This window comes from Gopherus evgoodei, chromosome 2 (assembly GCF_007399415.2).
Source record: "Gopherus evgoodei ecotype Sinaloan lineage chromosome 2, rGopEvg1_v1.p, whole genome shotgun sequence".
Lineage (NCBI taxonomy): Eukaryota > Metazoa > Chordata > Testudines > Testudinidae > Gopherus > Gopherus evgoodei.
Window position 1 is genome coordinate 194129085 of NC_044323.1, and position 21264 is coordinate 194150348.

Below are 21264 nucleotides of genomic sequence, written 5' to 3' on the forward strand. Positions count from 1 at the left end.
AAGCAAACAGGATATGAGATGACAGACAAACATTTTTGAGGATCACTTGGTTCCTAATATAAGACAAAGTGAAAGCTATTTTTGACAAGCTTGCTTGTTTTATATGTACTTCACATTGCCTACATGATATCATCATTTTTAAGCATGGTAAACTGGAGCAATAGTTGCTATCAAAATGGATGGCAACCTAGTTTCTTGTGGTGCTATAATCACTTGTTTTAAGCCTGTTCTACACAAAATACCTACTCTACCACTCAGACAGCTGACAATCATGACACAGTTCAAAAAAAATTATGGTATGTGTTTACCTTGGCTTTAACCCACAAAGAGAAATTTCACTCTCTCTCTCTCTCTCTGTACTGACCGTAACTACTGTTATCTGTCTGGCTAATGGGAGTGTGAATTACAGTAAGAAAGATAGAAGGAGGGACAAAAAACATGGCCAAAAAGACTAAAAGATTAAATTAGTTACCATCTGATTTGGCCAAAGCCTGAAATCTGGAAAAGCAAAAAACAGAGAGAGAGAACAGCTCTGTATTAATAAAAATAATTATTAATATTATTAATTAAATCCCAAGAGTGTGCACATTATAGTTACAACAGAAAACAAGATGCATTGCCCTTAAGTACTTAAAATCTCCAGGATTGCTCCTACCTCCACTGGAGTCAATGACAGAACTCCCACAGATTTTAACTGGAGCAGGATCAGGCCATTTGAAAGGAGCACACAACATAGGTACTACTGTATCCTTTTAAAATGAAAGAATATTGCAACGCATTACACTGCCATATCATGAGAGTTTGGAACATTCTGCTGTAATGAATAATAATTGAAGAAATTACACTCTGTCAATATATCTGATAAGGTCAACTTAAAAACAGGGCAGCACTGCAGTAGTGCAGCTTTAAACTGAGGTAATTCAGTTAAACATAAAGGAGGTATACGGGCATAAAACTAAAGCGATGAGTGTGAACGAGATCCTATATTTATATATCACTGGGCAAAATTTAACTCTTCTTACTGATGTGAGTTATCCCTGTGACGTCAGTAAAATTACTCAAGTGAGTAAGGTGAGCAGGATTTCACCCATTTATTTAATAATAGCATACTGTGGGTCTCAAACATAGCAATAGTATGAAACACAGTCTACTAAATCAAAGCATGAATTCCAAATAAGATAGATTGGGAGATCTTACATTGAATCAGAGTTCAACAAAATGATTTCCTGATTGTCAGCAGATCTCATGAAAAGCTGGCAACATTGAATATAGGCTGTTCTAATAAACCCCCTCTGAACTACTGTCATTTGTTGAAACTTGTAAACTGGTAGTTTTGGCCAATGTTGTCTAGCATCAAGAGATATTCATAAAAAGAGCTTTTTGCCCAAGTACTTAACATCTAGAATTCAAATTAAACCGTTATTATCTGAAGATACAGGAATCAGAATCAAATCTGGACTTTGACTTGCTTGTCTCTACGTAACAGATTAAACCAGAAAACTAAATCCAAACTTCTCTTAAGCTTTGCAAAACCTCAAATTTGGATCTATATCCAAATCCTAATTGTGACTCAAGTCCATCTCTAGTTTTAGCAAAATGAAACAAGACTAAGGTTTCAAACAAAAAAGCCCTGCTTGGGCTATAACAAATACCTTTTATGACAATTTTCCTTCTCCAAGGCTTCTGTGTTAGACCAACCCCTGCTAACTTCAGTTCTATCTCCTTCTACCTGCTAGTAAACCTTTCCTATAGGGTGTGGTTTAAGGGAGGCTAACACTATCAAACCTGAGTGCCAAAAGACAATAAAATCAGTGCTGTAATATTCAGTAATGCTAAGCTGAACCTATAAAAATCAGACCACTTGTTTAGGCACTTCTAGGCATCCAGGTTCAAGAATAATGGCTTTATTTCCCATGTGCTCATGACCGATACCCCTACCCCTTTATCCAAACACTTTTGATATGTGAAGTAGACTTGAGCAGAATGTTAGTTTGCTATAAGCCAGATCTACAGTAGTGCCTTTGCACCCTGTCACAGGAAACCTTTCACAATCCATGGACAGACATACTTTTTTTTTTTTAATTGGCTAGTGTGCTCTTCTGTTTGAAAAGATTTGGAAAACCTTGCCACTTCGATGATGGGCCCCCCTATCTATAATACAAGCAAGGGCAGCTCAGTGTAATATTCATAATCACTTTAATGTCTTATTGCACACTGGACCTTTCCTGCAATAAATGCTTATGTGGTCCAATAAAGTATCCTGTACTTCAGAACCATCCATAGTTTAAAAAATAAATTAAAAAAGGGGAATGCTTCGAAAAGAAGCTGCACTAGTTATTCATGGCACATATATCACACTCACAAGTCTGTGTGTCTTTATAATTACAGTTTGGAAGTGCATTGCAGTAGGTTATATATAGTAGATATTAGGATAAATTATCACCGATGTCCCTAATTCAAATACAAACACATATTCACTTAAGTATGTACATTTCATGCCTATTCACTTCAGCAAGTACAATAATAATAATTCAATTACGTTATAGATAAAAGTACATTTTCAAACTGAACTATTATATAGTACAGTTGGTCTCGACTTTTCTGCCCCATTTGCAATACTAAACATACCTTAAGCGGGAGGGCGAGGGGGAGTTGTCTGGCCTGCAGGAAAAAGAGATATACCTTTTTAAGAGCAGTGGCTTAGACATTGCTGCAGACACAGAGCAGGTCAGTGTGAGGATGCTGACTCACCCTCTTCCTCCCAGATGGGAGGTGCTGGTGCAAGCTGGATGGGGGAAGCTCTCTTTCGCCTGGACCAAGCAGAGCAGCACCCAAGTTCCCACCCTTGAAAGTGGCAAAATACCAGATGCGGTCAGGATCCGCTGGATCCACTGTGGGCACTGCAGTAGCCACTCCTTTCTCGGAGGGCTAGGAAGGAATTTTTCCATCACTGCCAGATTGGCCAAGGAAGAGTGACAGTTTTTTAGCCTTCCCCACAGAGGGTTTGGGGAGATAGGACTTAGTTGGGGCAAGCATGGAAGAGACTTAGGCAACTCATTCTGTAACTATGGGGCAGATGTCCAGTGCAGGGACTCTGTAGGGAAGGGATAGAGTTATTAGATAAATGGTTTGGTAAAGGATTTAAAGGAGGTGTTTGTTAAAGGAATGGAAATAGGGTTGTTTGGGGCTCCGATGACTGGGTCATCAGGGAGCTAATCCCCCACCCTTTTTTAGTCCACCTTAAATCCTCGTTCAAGGAGTCAGGGAGAGAGTAAGGTCCCAGCAGCAGGTTGGCTAGTGGACCAGGATGGAAAGGGGGGGCAGCTGATGGAAGACCCCTGGGTAGATATTGAAATGATCATGGAGTTACCTGCACTGAAAAGTCATCTGCCGAGTACTCCCAGACAGTTAATAATAAAGTTGTGGCCTAATTAAACCATATCCAGTGTCTTCTGTCTTTTTCCAGTACAGCCAAACAGTAGACCATAATGAAGCATGCTGCCAAGTCTTTAACTAGAGGACACTTTCACTAAATCTCTCTGTCTTCCTTGTTAACTAGAATATTTGCTTTAACTTCAGGCCAATCCCCAGTGAACTTCCAAGCACATCAAGATCGTCTTACGCAAAATATAACAGTGTGCATACCACCATCATCTGCTAAAGAGATGCTGGGGGCTTTTGTGAGCATAAGCAAATTATTTGCATTTTAAGTATCTTAAATTGTAAGAATAGAGATTACATGCTAGGTGATAAATCTGCAAATGTAAAAGGAAGATATATAACTGAACAAAAATCAGAAACATATATTACACACACACACACACACTCTTACTCCATCTTACTCTCTAGCACTGCCATATTAATTTATTTAAAATGTACTGTCAGCATAGATGATTGTTATATATTTTAACTCATTTTCTTTATTAAAGCAAACACATATACCCACACAAACATGGGTCCAAACTGCAAAATTTGGATATAGAAGTTCAGGAACATTTAGATCTAGAATCGTTGTCTTTCTAATACAAATAAATCTTAAACCTAAAATCATTGAACCAAACATTTTTTTGTTTGGATCCATCTATAGATATGATGTGTGTAATTAATTGTTCAATCAAAAATGCAATTCCATGGTACATTTGATGATTTAGCTACACAACAGCTTCAGTTCTCTGAGCCGACTAAAAATAGTGATTTTAATTTATTCCTGCTGCCTACAATTACTCACAACCATGTATTTTTAAATATTTCCAGTCTATAAAAATTACTAATTTTTGCCACTTCTGTTTATCTGCATTTAGACTTTGATTTGGATAAATTAAGCTCTCAAGTGTTCCTTGCTTTATGAAACTCTGCATGTTGTACACTTCAACACAAATAAATGACTTCTACCATTAGAGATTTAAATAATGTAATGTATTTCATGCTCAGCCTGAAGCTGGATTCCAATGAAGTTGCTAATGCACGTAATGATTAAGTGTAACTCAAATACTAACTGTGTTGTTGAAAACATGACAGGCAATAATTTGGTCTATTATATTCTGCCATTTAATTGCCTAGTACAGACATTCTCTGACACGTTATGAAGCAATGATTTACAATTATTCAAGCTGCAAAGGTCAGAAAGTGACATTATAATCATCTACACAGAGATCCCTTCTAATGCACAAAAACTAGGTAATACCACACAAAAATAGTTTTATTGGAGTTGCAACTTTCTATTTAAGGTTTCTTAGAGCGCACAAGAATAAATAGTTAATTTATAGTAGAGTACAGCACCCCTGAAAACCCAGTGTACATTTTCTCTGATCCTATGGATCAGTTTAGAAATCAGCATGTTATTCACACGGCTAAATGCAAGCAAGTACAGTAAGTAAGTATCCTCATGCTAAAACGACCCACTCAAAAATCTGGAGTTAATGGAGGGAAAAAAGTCTAACCAACCATTTATTTGCATTATGTCTGATATCTTTTGACAGGTCAAAGTAAATCCCCATTAATAAAGCTATAGATAAATTAACACACCTGTTTTAGCTGCAAATATTTTCCTCAGATGATCAACCAATGTCATGAAAAGACTGGACTTTATACAGATTCTGAGGCCACCAGACTATCTACAGCACCAATTATAGTGTCAAGATATAAACTGAAGTCATTTGCATCTTTAGGGCTTTTAAAACTCTTCTCAAAGTTGACTAATATTAGTATTTGAAAAGATAACTGAACTTAACAAATGGCTTATTCAGCAGCACATCTAAAAATGTCTCCAAAGTCAAATCAGAAAAGGAATTTCAAAACATTTCTAGGAGGTGCGGAGTGGGAAGGAAATAAGAACCACAGATAGGGAAATCTGAGTAAAGCATCAAGAAAATCAAGATGAAGGTTGTCTATGCCAAAATACACTGTCGTTCTTAAAGCACTCAACTATTATATCTGGAATCAGTATAATGACAATATGAAGATAATAAAACAGAAGTCTTTTAAACCGTGTATGTGCATGCACTGAATCATGGCTATGTGCATGTTTAAAATGTTAAAAAAATATCCCCAAAAACACAAACCTACCTGACATCAATTTTCTTCAGCAGATCCTTATTAAAAAGCCAAATTGAAAGACAGAAAGACAGAGAGAAAGAAGCACTCTTAGCTGAAACATGTTCCTATATCCCCCCTTAAAAAAATAAAACTTGTTTCTGAAAGCAAAGGCAAGAGAACAGTAGATGTATACGTTGCCTATAAATTCTGTTCAAAACCTGAAGAACAATGTATTTTTCATGTTCCACCTGAGGCATACAATTTGAAAAGCACACGATAAACATAAGCACGCCACTGGGCAAATGAAACAAAAATTCTAAATGCTGGGCAACTGCTAAGATTTGCTAATCTAACTCAAGTGTCTCAAGCAAATTAATAACTAGATATTTTAAATTAAATTTAAACATGTAGCAGTTAACTACTCAGAAAATAGATACTACACTCTCAAATAATGGATATATTTTCCAGTCGTGGATATGAGCAGAGGAAAACAATCACCACACATCTGCCGACAATGAAATGAGGAGTAGTTGGTTTATTTCAAATGTTAAAAGATTAGTGTTGTCCAATTTCTCTGTCAAGGAGTTTCTGCTGTGCAGCTGAAAAAAAACTATACTTAAATTAGAAAAGAAAACAGAAAATGGTTCTAGTTTTTCTATAGCTAGATAAACTACCTTTCTGTGGCATACAGTACATATAATATATTCTGAGCAATTGAAATGTTTAGACAAACCTAAAAGAAAAGAATCAAGGCTGGTTTGGCATATTTATTTTTACAAATATTTTAGTTTCCGATCCAAACGGAAACTGTACTTCTTCAAAACAATCAAGTGATATCCTGAGACTACAATAAACCACAACCTAGCATTGACATTTCACCTTGAAAAGGCTCCTGAACAGGTTCAACAGCATTTGAAAAACAATTTATCCTTACAGCTAGCAGAGGGCTATTCCTATGATTCCAAAAGTCAGAGGATAGAATATTAACTACTGCAGAAAAGAAAACATAGTGCAGGACCTTCTGTTTGTGACAAAATTACAGAGTTAATGTTCCTGAAAGATCACTTCACCTCTTAAAGCATGATTTTTAAAAAGGTAAAATTTATAGCAATTAAAGCTAATGAAGAAATGCAGCATGAGCTGCTTATGTTCAGGAACTAATAGGTCCACTGAGCATTTCTAAGATTATTTAGCCATCAATGATAATGAATTGACATTGTCAGTGGTGTTAATGTACCAATGCTCTATAGTGCCACTAATCCGATAGCCAATCCTAGCAATTTTTTCATGTTGCTACTTCATTTTTTAACCTACGTACTCTTCTATCCTTTCAATTAATATGGCAGAAATACAGCACAAGCTATTATCCTTTTTTTCCCCCTTCTTCCACATTAAGGATGGCATATTCATTATTTGGTCTACAGTTCAAACTGCATTGGTCATTCCTTATTCTTCGAATCCATTTTAAATCTTCAGGATTGTTAGCTTCAGTGTAAAGATGTCTTTTCCAATTAAACCAATGTTAATATATAACTGTTAAGATACATTTTTGGTGCATATCAAGTGAAATGTGATGATTATTTAAACTGCAAAAGGACTAAACTACACCATATACCAGATTTTTGTGCGCAGAGGGTGGTGGTGGTAGAGGATGTCTCTTTGGCTGGCTGTTTTATTATATATAAAATGCACAGATCTTTGTTGTAAATGAAGATTAGTGGCATAACTCTATACAACAATATAAATATATAGCTATTTGGCTACCAGTATGACATTTCAACAGCATGTAGTAAACAATTAGCATAGCAAAGTGACTAATAGACTTAATTCCATATCTTAAGTCATACAAATATGTTTTGTTCTTGATAGTTATATGTTTTCTGTTGCAAGTTCTAAGAATATTTTAGTACCATGCCAATACTAAGTAGGACTGAGCTTTTGATATCAGAAAATGTACCAAATTCTCCTCATAATTAATTTCTTCTCTATAGGGGATATGAACTTAATGATTTGGTGATTACAAAAGCTATGTCTCTGTTGATATGATGATTAAATAATATGCTAACTTTTCAGTGTGAGTCAATGGGATGTTGAATTGTGAAGTAATAGACAAGTTTGTTGCCAACTTTAAAACAAAGTCTAAGCTTTGTTCTCTTTGTTTTTTGTGCACCTGTATTTGTTAATAATCATTCACACAAAAGATACTGTAATTTACAGGGTACACATTGTTAACAGGATTTTTAAAATGCCTAAAAAGACATCTATTAAAATGTCCCATGTTGCACTTGAATCTTGTAGCTAATATAAGAACAAAAATCATCCTACTACTGATCTTATGTGGACTTAAGGACAAACTTCATATAAATTTACTTCATATTTAAATAACAACTCAACCATCAATTACCTCAATTGAATAAAATCACCCGAAGTATCTAATAACATTCCTTGCAAAATTATTTGTAAAATAGATAGATAAATCAGTGAAAATCACTCAGCTGCATTTTCAGCTGAAGATTCACTTGTCCTTTGAAATGTGAAACTCACTTTGTCCTGCAATAAATATGTATTGCAAATTTTAACTACAAGAACCTCCTGCTGAATAATATCCCTAACATCACACCATACCATTCATGTGTGCAGTGCATTATCTAATTGAACCTGTGCTATTTTACACATTAGCAATAAGACCTCTACAGCAGGTGACACAGGTTTGCATAAAGTGTTTTTATATGATGCATATATTAGTTAATTCTCTCACATAATAACATTAAAATACATTTTTAATCAGAAGTAGGGCATTAAAATCCAACTTTGAATGTCCTATGATGTACCATATATGCCATGGCATTTTAAAACCTTTTAAACATTTCTGCTAAATTAATTAGTTTTGCATTAAGGAGTCTCAATGCCTCCTACTAAATGCAACACATTTGAAGGACAATTAAACATTGTGAATGATCCTCCTGAAGAAATAACTATTAAGAAAGAAAGAAAAACAGGAATTTTTTGTAACAAACAAGAACACAAACATCTATTAAATACTTCAATTTTTAAAAACATAGTATGCATGTAATATTTTATATCCAGTTGTCTGAAAGCCAGTCTTCTGTTTTGTTTTCCTAAGGAATGAAATCCCTAATAGAGCCCACAGATCTGTTAATGGAACTAAAATGATAACAGTACGGCGGGGGACGACACCACGTACACACAGAGTAAAGTCTGTATTATATATTTTTTATGTCTTTAAATGGAATTTACAGTTCTCCCTGGCAATGTGAATGAACATCCTATAATTTAGTCAATTTACAGATTACAGGTTCAAATTGACCTTGTAGCCCGTAAAATTGCTCATCTTCAGTGCAGGATTAGAAGTGGGAAAAGAATGTCATAACTGTATTTAAGGAATTTACCATAACAATAGAAAGGAGGATATGCATGCATAATTTTAGCCACTCTTGCTCACATCACAGTTTTGAATTCTGAAACAATGCATATCCTGCACTCTTCTCCTGGTTAACCATCGTAGAAACTGTTTCAATTTACTCACCCACAGACATGACACTTGTATTCCCTCATCCCAAGGTGCCTCTTGACATGGTTTCTGGCATCTCCGAGCTGAGCTGTTGCAAAGTGGCATATCTTGCACTTGAATGGCTTTGATCCTAAGTAAAATTTAGCATAAGATACGAGTTGAATTAGAATAATATACTACTCATGGTTAAAGAAATAAAAATTCCTTGGAAAAAATTACCTTTACCACATTTACTGCTTAATAATTTTGTCTCACAATAGAAATTATTACATAAACTTATTTATCACTCCAAGGAAACAGATATATACCATAGATTTCCCATTAAAGAGAATTTCCTTAAGCTCACTGAAATGACATTCCTTAAGCTCACTGAAACTACTTGCATACTGAACTTTTAATAACCATTTACTTTTTATAAAGAGTATTAAAATCAGAAGACGATATACTAGGACGATACCATTTAAATGAGGTGATCAAAGTTGTTCTACACCTTTCCCCATTTTCAAAATGGCTAAGTCAATTAATGGCCATAAAAAGTTTGGATGAAAGATGTAAACTTAAAAATATCCTTGTTCTTAAAGTAAATTTGTATGAAAAGTTCATTTAATTTTACTATATTCCTCTGACTTTGAATAGATTTCACAGTAACGTTGGTATTTCAAATTTCTTCTGTCATGCATAGAGAATGATTCATCACCTTGCTATTGTAATGTATGACTATACAGTGGATAAAATATTATGCCTTTATGACTGCTTTATGGTCAAGAATTTATGTTTCTTCCGCAAACCAGAAGTATTGACATTTTGCTTATTATTTATTTTAAGAATAAACTTTATTATTAAATGGCCAGTGAAAACCAAAAGAATTATTAAAAAAAAAATTCTAATGAAGTAGGAATAACCTATTCTGTTTGAACATATCAGGCCAGGAAAAAGTCTGTACAGAAATAATGTATCTTGATTAACACCGATTCCCCAGTCAAGATGAGAAAGTTGCATTACAACTGCGGTATAATGGTTAATTGTGGCAGATGTCCATTCATAGGTTACTAAGCAATGACACTTTATTTTAAAGTATGCTGTAACACTTTCCAATTTTCTAACTAGTAAATCCTTAAAATCAATAAATCAAAATCACAGAATTGCATTTAAAATACAACATGTTCAGAGATTCCTCAAATTATGTTTAGTATGTTTTGTGAAGTATGTCTTCCAACAGAGTTAAGCATAATATGAAATATGTGATCTTTAATAAATACACATAAAGACTCTGATAAGAAAAATGTTATAGTATATCATACTTGATCAATGAACCTTTGTGCTGTGTCCTTGAAAATAGAATATCCTCCAAGAATACTTTGTTGAAATTGAGGATCTTAGTAAAAAAATTTTAGAGTCTTAAATTTCAATTTAATTCCCAAAAGCTGATGAAAAATGAAGCATTTAATTTCAATCTTCTAACAGAAATAAAAAAGTCAACAGTACTAAGCACGGGCAGACAAGGTTGAATATTTCACAGTTCAATGACAATGAAGCCAGATCTCTTAATACTTCCATTTCTACTGTTAGAAGTAGATGTAAAAAATATTTAGCACCTGAATGGTTATATCTAGTCAGCTTTAAATGTCAAAAGCAGGTTGAGACTGCAGCTAACAGCAATCACATTCTATCAATCACACTGAAAAACCCCAGTTTATTTAAATGATCCTGATAAAACTAAATTAAACATTAATTTGGTGACATTCCAGATCAACACTGTATTCTATAAAGGGACCCATGCAAATAAAATACGTTTGAATAGTGTCAATATACCTTCACATTAAATAAAAAATGTTAAAGTTGATGTTCTAATTTATGAGCTTCAGGACTAATTACACAATTAATAATATCAAGGCTATAGCCAGATATGATTAAAAAAAAATCCCTCTAACACTAGTTATATTGCCATTTTATTTCACAGAATTCAAATATCCTGTGGATTCAACTCTTATGTTTTTTTGGTTTCTCTCTCACACAGATTAAATTGTAAATTTGTTCCTCTTTCTGTTATTTCAGGTATCCCACTGGGCTCTGTATAAGACCTTTGCTGTTTTCAATTTATGTGACTCCACTGTGAAAAACTATAGTTCAGTCCGGTCTTAGTGTTCATTGCTACAGTGTGCTGACAATATATAAATGTATTTTTCTGTTGACTGCTCTCATCCAAAAATCACTGAGGCCGTGACAATTTTTCTTCTCACATACACAGCTGAATGTTTGTTAACATCTCCATTTAAACACCATGAAAATTCAAGTACTGGCAGGCTACAGCCAGTACTTATGTCTGAAACAAAAACAGTAGAGGTCCTTTTAACTTGGTGACACCATATTTGGTGCAAAACCTTTTCTGGGTAGAACAAATCTATACATGTATATTTTACACCTACCATACAAACTTTAGATTCATAAAGTCAAATCAATGGGGCAAAACTGCATTTTCTAAACAAGTACTTAAAACAATATTCTCGCCCAACCTAGATTTTTCTTGGCCATATTTTTATTACCTCTGTACTTTCTTTGTTCTGTGAAATGAGACACATTGTTCATTGGCTTTACACTTGGTTCTTAATTAATTTCAAAACAGTCATAGTACCTTCATTTACAGCACCTTTCCAACGAAAGAGCTTTAATAAATATAGGGATCATATCACCCAGAACCTGTGTTGTGGAAACAGAGCAGCCATCATGTGATAGCAACGGCATTCTTTAAAAGAGAAATGAAAAAAAAATAGAAACTATAGAAAATGTAGAAGGCAGAATATAATGATTTGTGGTGCAATCTCAACAGACCACTGGAGTTAATACACTTAAATCTGGTGAAAGGCATCATGGGTCTCCAGTTACAAGAAATATTCAAAGCCTCAGTTTTAAACCTCCAACAATGTCATTTTCAGTGCCAAAGTATTCACTAGCACCATGCATTAACCTAGAGTGAGCAGCATCACCTAGTGAGTTATCAACACCATACTCTCTACAGTACTTGGGCTTTTGTACTTGTGTGCTCTCCCTTATTTAGCTTGAGAAATCTGATTAAATCCCAAACATCTACACACACTATTCAAGGTGTGGGCGTTCTGTGGATTTATATAGAGGCAATATGATATTTTCTGTCTTATTATCTATCCCTTTCTTAACGATGCACAACATTCTGTTCACTTCTTTGACTGCAGCTGCACACTGAGTGGATGATTTCAGAGAACTATCCACAATGACTCCAAGATCTCTTTCTTGAGTGGTAACAGCTAATTTAGACCCCATCATTGTATATGCATAGTTAGGATTATGTTTTCCAATGTGCATTACTTTGCATTTATCAACGTTAAACTTCATCTGCCATTTTGTTGCCCAGTCACCCAGTTTTGTGAGATCCTTTTGTAACTCTTCACAGTCTGCCTGGGACTTAACTATCTTGAGTAGCTTTGTATCATCTACAAAGTTTGTCACCTCACTGTTTACCCCTTTTTCCAGATAGTTTATGAATATGTTAAATAGGACTGGCCCCAGTACAGATTCCTGGAGGGCACCACTATTTACCTCTCTCCATTCTGAAAACTGACCATTTATTCCTACCCTTTGTTTCCTATCTTTTAACCAGTTACAAATCCATGAGAGCACCTTCCATCTTATCCCATGACTGCTTATTTTGCTTAAGAGCCTTTGGCGAGGGACCCTTGTCAAAGGCTTTCTGAAAATTGAAATACACTATATCCACTGGATCTCCCTTCTGTGCATGCTTGTTGACCCCTTCAAATATGGCAGGGCTGCAGGTGATTTTACCTCAGAAATTCTGATTGTTAATTAAGATTATAGGACCTCCTTGAATTGTAAGTAAAAAAGTCTTCCACCTTTACTATTCCTTTTGTTTTATTTTACGCTTCCTCATTTTCACTTGTCAATATGTGATGGACTTGCTTGTTATCTCCTTTCTGGCATAACATCCCTTCTCATTTGCTATGTGAAAATCTCTTGGAATTAATTTAAGGCATTTTGAAAACACTCTGTATTCTACTATTTGGAATCATTAGTAATATTTTTCCACCCTCCAAAAAAATGCTACTAAATGATTCCAAATAGTATAAAATAGAGGGTATTCAATATTGTGTGTGAGGGGGAGGAGAGTGTTCCTGAAGTAAGATTTAGCAAGAAGAGGAATAAGAAATAGGAAAACTTATCTCGTACGATACAGCTGGTGTTACAGTAGTGCTGATGAGACAGGGAAACATATTGTACTTGTTTGTCCTGCTAGGTTTAACCAAGACAGAATAGACAGTATAGTACGGTAGGTTTCCTCCTCCTGCCACCATTCTTGCTTACCAAAAACCATTTATATCTTATCATTTGCTTTCATTGTAATAAAAATGGGAAGAGGAGGTTATATAAAACATACAGTAAATCACAAATATGAAAACAGGGATTGGAAGAGTAAGCTCTCTTCCAGTTAACTATTAATAAAAGTCCCAGCATTATTATTTCATTTGCATAAGCAAAGTATCAGAAAAGCAATTCATTTTAAGGTGCTGAGAAAGGAGAGCACAGATTAAAACCATTTCTGTAACTTTCCCCCGAAAATGACTTGCAAAATGAAATGGTAGACTTGTATTCAATTCCCAGAAGCCTGCTGTTTTGTATGTTTAGGGCCAATCTAAAGCACAATAAAAATACACTTGGTGATCAGACCCTTACAAGATGTTAAAAAGTATTATAACTTTTACTAAATGTTACAATCAATGATGTAACTTATGTAAGTAGGGTTGCTTTGTCATATATTGATAGTTACCTCACTTTCACATCCACATTAACTTGATTTTAAATGCAATTAATACATATAGTCAAGGAAGACTAATGGACTACATTCTGCACTTAACCTGGTGGACATTTTCAAATGGCACAAGTGACCAGTGCAAACCTATTTTGCATTGTAAACGACTAAATAAATCTTAATGGATTAAGAATGATCAGCTATCAACACACAAGGGAAATTAAGTGCTGAAATGCCTACATTGATTATTTTAAATTATTAGCCTTACTCTGTTCTTGAATTTGTATGCTTTTAGTGAGCTTTAACACATTTACAAGACTTATTGACTATAATTACAAGAGAATTCAAGTAATGGACACATCAATTATAAGCAACATGTCTTGACCAGACAGTTGCATAAGGAATTCTAAAGAGAGCTGCATTAGCATCTTCCCCTTAGTTTTATTCTGTTTTATCTGCCTTAAGAGGGCATATTAAGGGCTTATACAGCTGTTCTGATCATGTGAACATGACTGTGACTCTAAAGACTTAACTTCATAGCCAAAAGTTAACATTACACATAAATACATTATTGAGAGGACAGAAATAATGTTGAAAGTACTAAGCATGTGTATGAATAGTCACTGAAAATTAATACTGTATTTACACTAACATACCTGAAGATAGTTTGAAATGCAATGTCCGTGCTCCCCTAGATTAATTTTAAACATGTTGTCCAGTCATGGCCTTGCCTTCTTCTATGAAAACTTACAAAACTATTTTAAGATTATGCCAAGAATTATTATTCTTTTATAATGTTTCTTGTTTCTTACTTTTTCGTTCTCTTGCTTGTAACCATGACTAAGTTTCAAATTCTGCATGAATTTAAACTATAGCTTCCATAATAAGCCATTATTTAAAAGTACAGTAAAATAAACCTTACAGTTTTAATGAAAATATGTTCATTGAAATGTGAATTTATTATTCAAATCCACTCATAAATTCAACCATGGAGACACCACTTGTCTAAGCAGAGCTCAGTGATTTAGAAAAGCTGTCTATTTAAAATAAAGAATGCATGGCAGGTTTATAGAAACATAGCAGTGAATTTTTACATAAATTTAGAACTACAGCTTATGCATTTTCTGCAAAAATGTTTTTAAATTTTCCACTTAAAATTGAACATAAAAAGGAATGGAAAGTGTGATACAGCACATAAACTAAAGCAGGTGCTATATCCATGTGTACCACATTGATATTACATACCATCTTCTAAAAACTATTTCCAATTTTTAATAACTTATTTTCTATGACAAAATTTTGTTTCTTAATATATATATTTATCAAGGAATGATGCAATATCAAATGATTGTCAGTGAAGCATTAAATGTAAAAGTGTAACTTTTAATTCATATAAAGTAAACAATTTTGAAACTTTTAGCAACTATAAGGGAGACAAGTTAGGAACAACTGCTAATGTGTTCTCTAAAACCCAAAGTGCTGTATAGTAATAACATAAGAACCAATTAATTATTAAAACCTGGAATAAGGAAAAAATTCTTATGATTTTTTAAAGGCAATATGGTAATCACACTGAAGCACTCTTAAGGAAATTACAAGAAACCCTCCGAGTTTCCTGCCTTCTGACCACCATAGTTCCTGTCACATAGATACTTTTGAATTTCATCAATGGCTCAGGAGACATCACACATTCACAATGCTATATGAATTCTGGATTATCTGAAACATTAAAGAGATTAATAAGGAAAAGTATGGCAGATGCAGAGGAAAGATAGATCATAATCCACTTCTGTCGAAAGATATTGGCTGCAAATTTTATGCTTACATACCTGTATGGGTTCGAATGTGAGCTAGGAAGGCCATGGAATTGCTACTTCTGCACATCTTGCCACAATACTTGCACACATTGCCTTGATTTTCCTCTCTTTCTCGGTTGATCTGCTCAGTGTCTTCCACAATGTACTTATTCACCTCCCGAAGTAATTCTTCATGTTGTTCTTTAATATGAAGAAACAAATTCTGTTCAGAATCAAAGGGCTCAGTGCACTTAACACATTTAAAGGTGGCGCCTCCTTCTGGTAGCTCTTCCACACTTGCCTGTTCATTTCTCATATGACCAGCACTAGCCAAGTGTTGGTGAAGATTGCTTTCTGTGTAAAATGATTTTCCACAGAGTAAACAATGAAAATGTTTCTCTTTTGAAGGATGCTTCATGGCTATGTGAACATTTAGTCCACTTAAACCATCTGCTAAAAAACCACAGTCATCACAACGAATACGTGTCGATTCCCCAAGGGGATTTCCTTCAGATTTCTTTTTTCCCCCACCACCTTGTAAGCTATCTATTTTTACAGTTATCTCACTAACTTTCATTCCACCTGACATCTGTCCTTCATCAGAGTGGTCAGTGGACTCTCCATCTTGATGGCTTTTTAATCTTACTATAGAAGAATCAAACTGGCCAAAATTTTGCATTGCCTTTCCTTTATCATCAGTGCTGATAACAGTTCCCAAAGCCTCATTACTAGTTTCTTGCATGCCTTCAGCTGTTGAGCCATCTGCCTCCCAAATGCTGTTTATAGTTACCTCTGCTTCATGTTTTGCCTCCATAAGGGCTTCTTCCTCCTCTACAGTAGGATCCCTTCTGAAGCTTCTGTCACCCTCTAAGCTATGTACATTTTGAACAGTATTTCTAATGTTTTCATCAAGATTTGACTGCTCTGTTAAATTATATGTTTCTGGAAGTGCTGGCACATGTGGAGAACTTTCTGTTAGTAATTCTTCTTCAAGAACTTCAGTATTTTTATACTCGTTTTCAAGGTTCTCTCTGTTTTCTTCTAAAGTTTTCCCACTTTTTTGGGACTCCAAATTTGGGGCATTCATGTCATTTGAAACATTTTGATTTTCTACAGTGCAATGGAAATTTGAATTGATTGGATCTTGCCCATTTTTCTGCAAATCGCAAATGACTACTTCTTTAAGAGGTATCATTTCATTAAGTTTAACTTCATCTTTTTGAGATGTTTGTTGGAAGACTTCATAAAGGGGATTTTCTCCTCCACTAGATTCCTCCTCAATTTCAACTCCTATTTCTTGTTTAGAAATTTCTGAAGATGTATTTCCATCTAAAACAGTACAGTCAGCTAAGCTTTTCAGAGTTTGATCGTCCTGAGTTTTAGCATTGTTGACATATTTTGTTTCATCTGAAACTGTCTGAAATTCTTCTGTGTCTTGCTGATGATCCTTTGGAGATATAACAGAGGTTTCTTTGGCAATATCTATTATATCTGCTTCCTCTCCAAAGGAAGAACAAGCATAAGATTGTCTTTTAATTTTATGCTTCTCTGTTGCTGCGTGCCTACTCATCTCTCGACGAGTAACAGCATAGTAATCACAAGCCATGCAGTAGTATTCAAATTCTTTAGTATGCTTCCGTTTTACATGCAGCTCTAGAGAAGAAGATGAATGAGCAACAAACTCACAGTGTACACATTTATTGTCATTTGCACCTGTAACTCTTCTCTGAAAACATGGGTCACCATCTTGAGTAACATTACTTGGCTCCATAAATACGTGCTGTTTTATATTTATAGGGTTCTTAGTATACTGCAGATCTGGGAGTTGAGATACATTGTCGACTTCTACCTCAATGGAGTTTCCCTGGTCTTCTTCCTGATTTTCTAAGACTGAAGTATCCAAATCCGATGACTGGCTATCATCCTCAGCATGTTCATTCAAAATATCCATTGGGCTGTTGACCTTCTTGCTAATGGATTCAAGATTACCTCCTTCTGGGCAAACAACTACCTCTGTGTTTTGTTTTCCATTAGCTTCCATTTCAACACGACCTTTATGTTTCTTGGTAGCACAATGACGTTCCATGTCACCTTTGGTTACAGTATAATAATTGCAAACTTTACACAAATAGCTGTACTGGTGACTGTGCTTTCGTCTAATATGTACAGTTAAGTTGGTAACGCTGGAGGCCAAAAGACCGCAATGGGTGCATGTCCTAGAAATGGTGCCTTTGGGTCTCCCTCTCTTTGGTGGATTGGCCAAAACTAACTCACTGTCTTTGGTAATTTCACCTGATGGAATCAGTTCTTTATTTGTGGATGTGTGATCCACAGTAGAGGATGGTGCCTGTAAACTTTCTTTATCTAATTCAGTCTTTACATTGCCAGAAGTTGAAGGCTCCATTACCTTTTTAACATCACTTGCATCTACACATACCCTTTCAATACATTCCTCAAACCGTAAACCAATATTGTTTTTCCTGGCATTTTCAAGGTGCTTGCTTCTTTTAATATGCTTTTCCATTCCTTCTTTGCTCAGTGAATAAAGGTTACATGCTTTGCAAAGAAAATGATATTCCTGTGCATGTCGAAGTTTTATGTGTCTTGTAAGAACTGTGGAGGATCTTGTTTTATAAAAACACTTTTTACATTGAAATTGGGTTTTATTGAGAACAGAATGCTTTAATTCATTTCCATGATTTAACATGCAGGGCTTTGGGGGCTCATCCTCCATAGTCACTTCTACTTCATCTACAATTTTTTTGAGATTATTATTTGATTCCAGTGTAGCATAAGCTGCAGTTTGCAGAGACAAATCAGTGCTAATTGTTTGAGAAGTATTTTGTTGAGCCAATAAACTAATATGCTTCTCAGTTGTTTTATGATCTATCAATTCTTCCTCAGTTAGAAAATACAGATTGCAAATAATACAATTATGGGGCATATTATGCTCTTCACTCATGTGAGTTCTAAGGCTTGTATCATTCAAACAAATAAATGAACAAAGGTGACAATTAAAATTACAACCCCCCATTTGATGTTTATTACTCTGACAGTGTTGTTCAAAGTCCCCCCTGATTGCACATGAATAGTTACATGTTTGACAATGAAAATGCATTTCTTTTGTATGATGTTTTATAACATGAATTTCCAAACCTTTTCTGTTCTGAAAAACAATACCACAGTAAACGCAAGTATGTTGAACTTTGTTGTCAGCAACAGGTTTCATCTGAGAATCCTCAGTTTTTGTAGTGCTAGGAGAACTGGTATTTGTCCTGTCTTGACTCAGAGCCTGTATTTCTGAGGTAGCCTTACACTGACTGTTAATGTCATCATCATCATCATCCATTTCTAACTCTTTAGGCGATTTGGGCATTAAATTACTTGGTTTAAGCTGGGTCCTGAAGTTGTGTTTCACCTGCGTTTGATGAGATTTGGGTTTGCCTCTTTTACTAACACTCAGCAAACTATATCTTCCTTTAACCTGCTTTTTAAATGTAAAAGAGCCACTTTGTCTGAAAGAAGTTCTTAGTGATAAAATATTTCTCTTATGTCCTGATCTATTAAATCTCCTTGTTGTGTTTAAACTGCCAATTATCTTTTGCGTACTTCTGGTGGGCTCTTGTTTGTTCAAATTTTCTTCTGAGGACCCTGATATTTCTAGCTTTTCAGCCTCGAGTTCATGAGTTCCTTCTACATTGAAGGAAAACTCTTTTTCCTCTGTAACAGTTTCTGATTTTTCAGTGGAAATATTTTTAGATGTTATCGTTCCAACAAGAAGTTCAATGCCATCACTTTGTTTAGAAAAGCTTACTTTTGAATCCTTCAGATTATTGCTAGCATTTAAATCTTTTGAATCAGCAGTTCTTGTCTTTGATTTATAGGGACCAGATTTTGCTCTCACTTTCTTCTTTTTGACTGCCGTATACTGCTTTTTATGAACGTTTCTTTTTGTCAATCTATGTACAAATCCTCCTCGTGCGGCAAGATTTTGACGCCGAAGGTGTGTCTTGCCAAGGAAATGAGAATGTAGGAGATTCTCCTCACCACACTGAAAACCACAGAGATCACAGCAAAATATTGATTGTCCATGAGCCTGCTTGATATGTGTTTGTAAAGCTAAACTGCATTCTGCTTTGTAAGTACAGTGGGGACACATATGCTCTTTGGGTTGTTTTGAGTGGCTTTCTTGAATATGTTTTTCCAAATCAGGGTAAGAGTGAAAAAACTGATCACAAGTTTTGCACTTAAGAACTTTATCTATATTGCCAACTGTACAGCTAACACTAATTTCTTCCACTTGGAAAGTACATTCAGGAACAGCAGATGGAACTTCTTGTGAATCTTTACTTTCCAAATGAATTTTCAGTGCAGAAGCATCGACAGCTTTGAAATCACAATGTGGACACGAGGAATTTGAAAGAAGTGTGTCACCACTGACACAGTCATTCATTGCTACCTTTTTTATGGCTCCATCTATTATATTATCTGTTTCTGTAATTGACTCCTGCTTAACTGTGAGTTTGAGTGATTTGCCTTCACTGCCTTTAGTATGTTTTGAAAAATCCAGCTTTATTCTTTTTGAGATAGGTTCATTTTCAAATTGGTCCCCTTCAGTAATTTCTAGGCTAGTTGATCCTAATAATGCCCTTTTGTTTTTGCCATTCTCTTCTCCTTTCTTCTCAAGGCTCCTATACACTCCATCAGATAAGGACCTTGTTTCCTGGTTAGATAAGGAATCACATTCAGCATTTTCTACTGAAACATTTTTCATTGAATTTTCTGTCAGATCAGTTTGTAAACTCCCATCAACTTCATCACTCTTCTGAGTTTCCTCTGCATCCATTTTTCATGAAGGCAGCACAGTTCTAGAATCAGGAGTAGCTCATCTGGCTGTACTAGTACCTATAAAATAAAAGTTTTGTAATTAGTCTTTTGCACTCACATAAAACAAACGTAATTTGCTAAAACCCCAGGTATAAACTAACAACAACAACAATCTGACCTAAAGTGTCATGGGGACAGCCATAATTAAAGGTATTGGCCAGTATTGTCAAAAGGGCTGCCTAAAACTAGAGACAGGGTGGGTGAGGTAATATCTTTTACTGGACCACTTTCTTTTGGTAAGAGAGACAATCCTAAAGTTATAGCACTTAAATCAAAGTCACATATAGGCATCTAAATAAAATGGCCATGCTTTAAAGCCAGACTGTAGAGCCTCTACTCATTCTGGTGAGCACTTATTTTGAGTAAAATCACTGGCTTCAGTAGGACTATTTGTTTGAGCAAGTGCTCAAAAATAAGAAAGGGTTACACAATTTAGCCGTAAGTCGTATTGTGCAACGAGAGATGCAAGTGCTTAGCACTCCTGAAAATTAGGCTACTTTTACTTATATGTATAAATAAAGATTTAGTTGTCCATACTTGGGCACTCAAGTTTGAAGTCTGATATTTATTTCTGGCACCCTTGACATAGCACTCTAAGTTACTATAGCCTTCAGCAAAGAGGACAATAGATAACCCACCTTTTCCAGAACTAGCGATTTCAGAATAAAAAAGCTGACTAACCCCAAAAGCTCTAAAGACAGAACTGACGGTGATTA

The 21264-nt window shown here is 35.1% G+C and overlaps 1 protein-coding gene across 4 annotated transcripts in view; it reads right to left on the reverse strand.

Moving 5' to 3' along the window:
- ZNF407 (zinc finger protein 407) overlaps nucleotides 1-21264 on the reverse strand; it is a 476529-nt gene that overhangs the window by 413702 nt on the left and 41563 nt on the right. For all 4 annotated transcript variants that reach the window (XM_030552629.1, XM_030552631.1, XM_030552630.1 and 1 more), the window contains exons 2-3: nucleotides 15695-20566; nucleotides 9083-9197 (exon numbers count right to left, since the gene is read on the reverse strand). In XM_030552629.1, coding sequence (XP_030408489.1) covers nucleotides 9083-9197; nucleotides 15695-20507 — 4928 coding nt within the window. In that variant the 5' untranslated portion in view covers nucleotides 20508-20566. The remainder of the gene's footprint in view (nucleotides 1-9082; nucleotides 9198-15694; nucleotides 20567-21264) is intronic.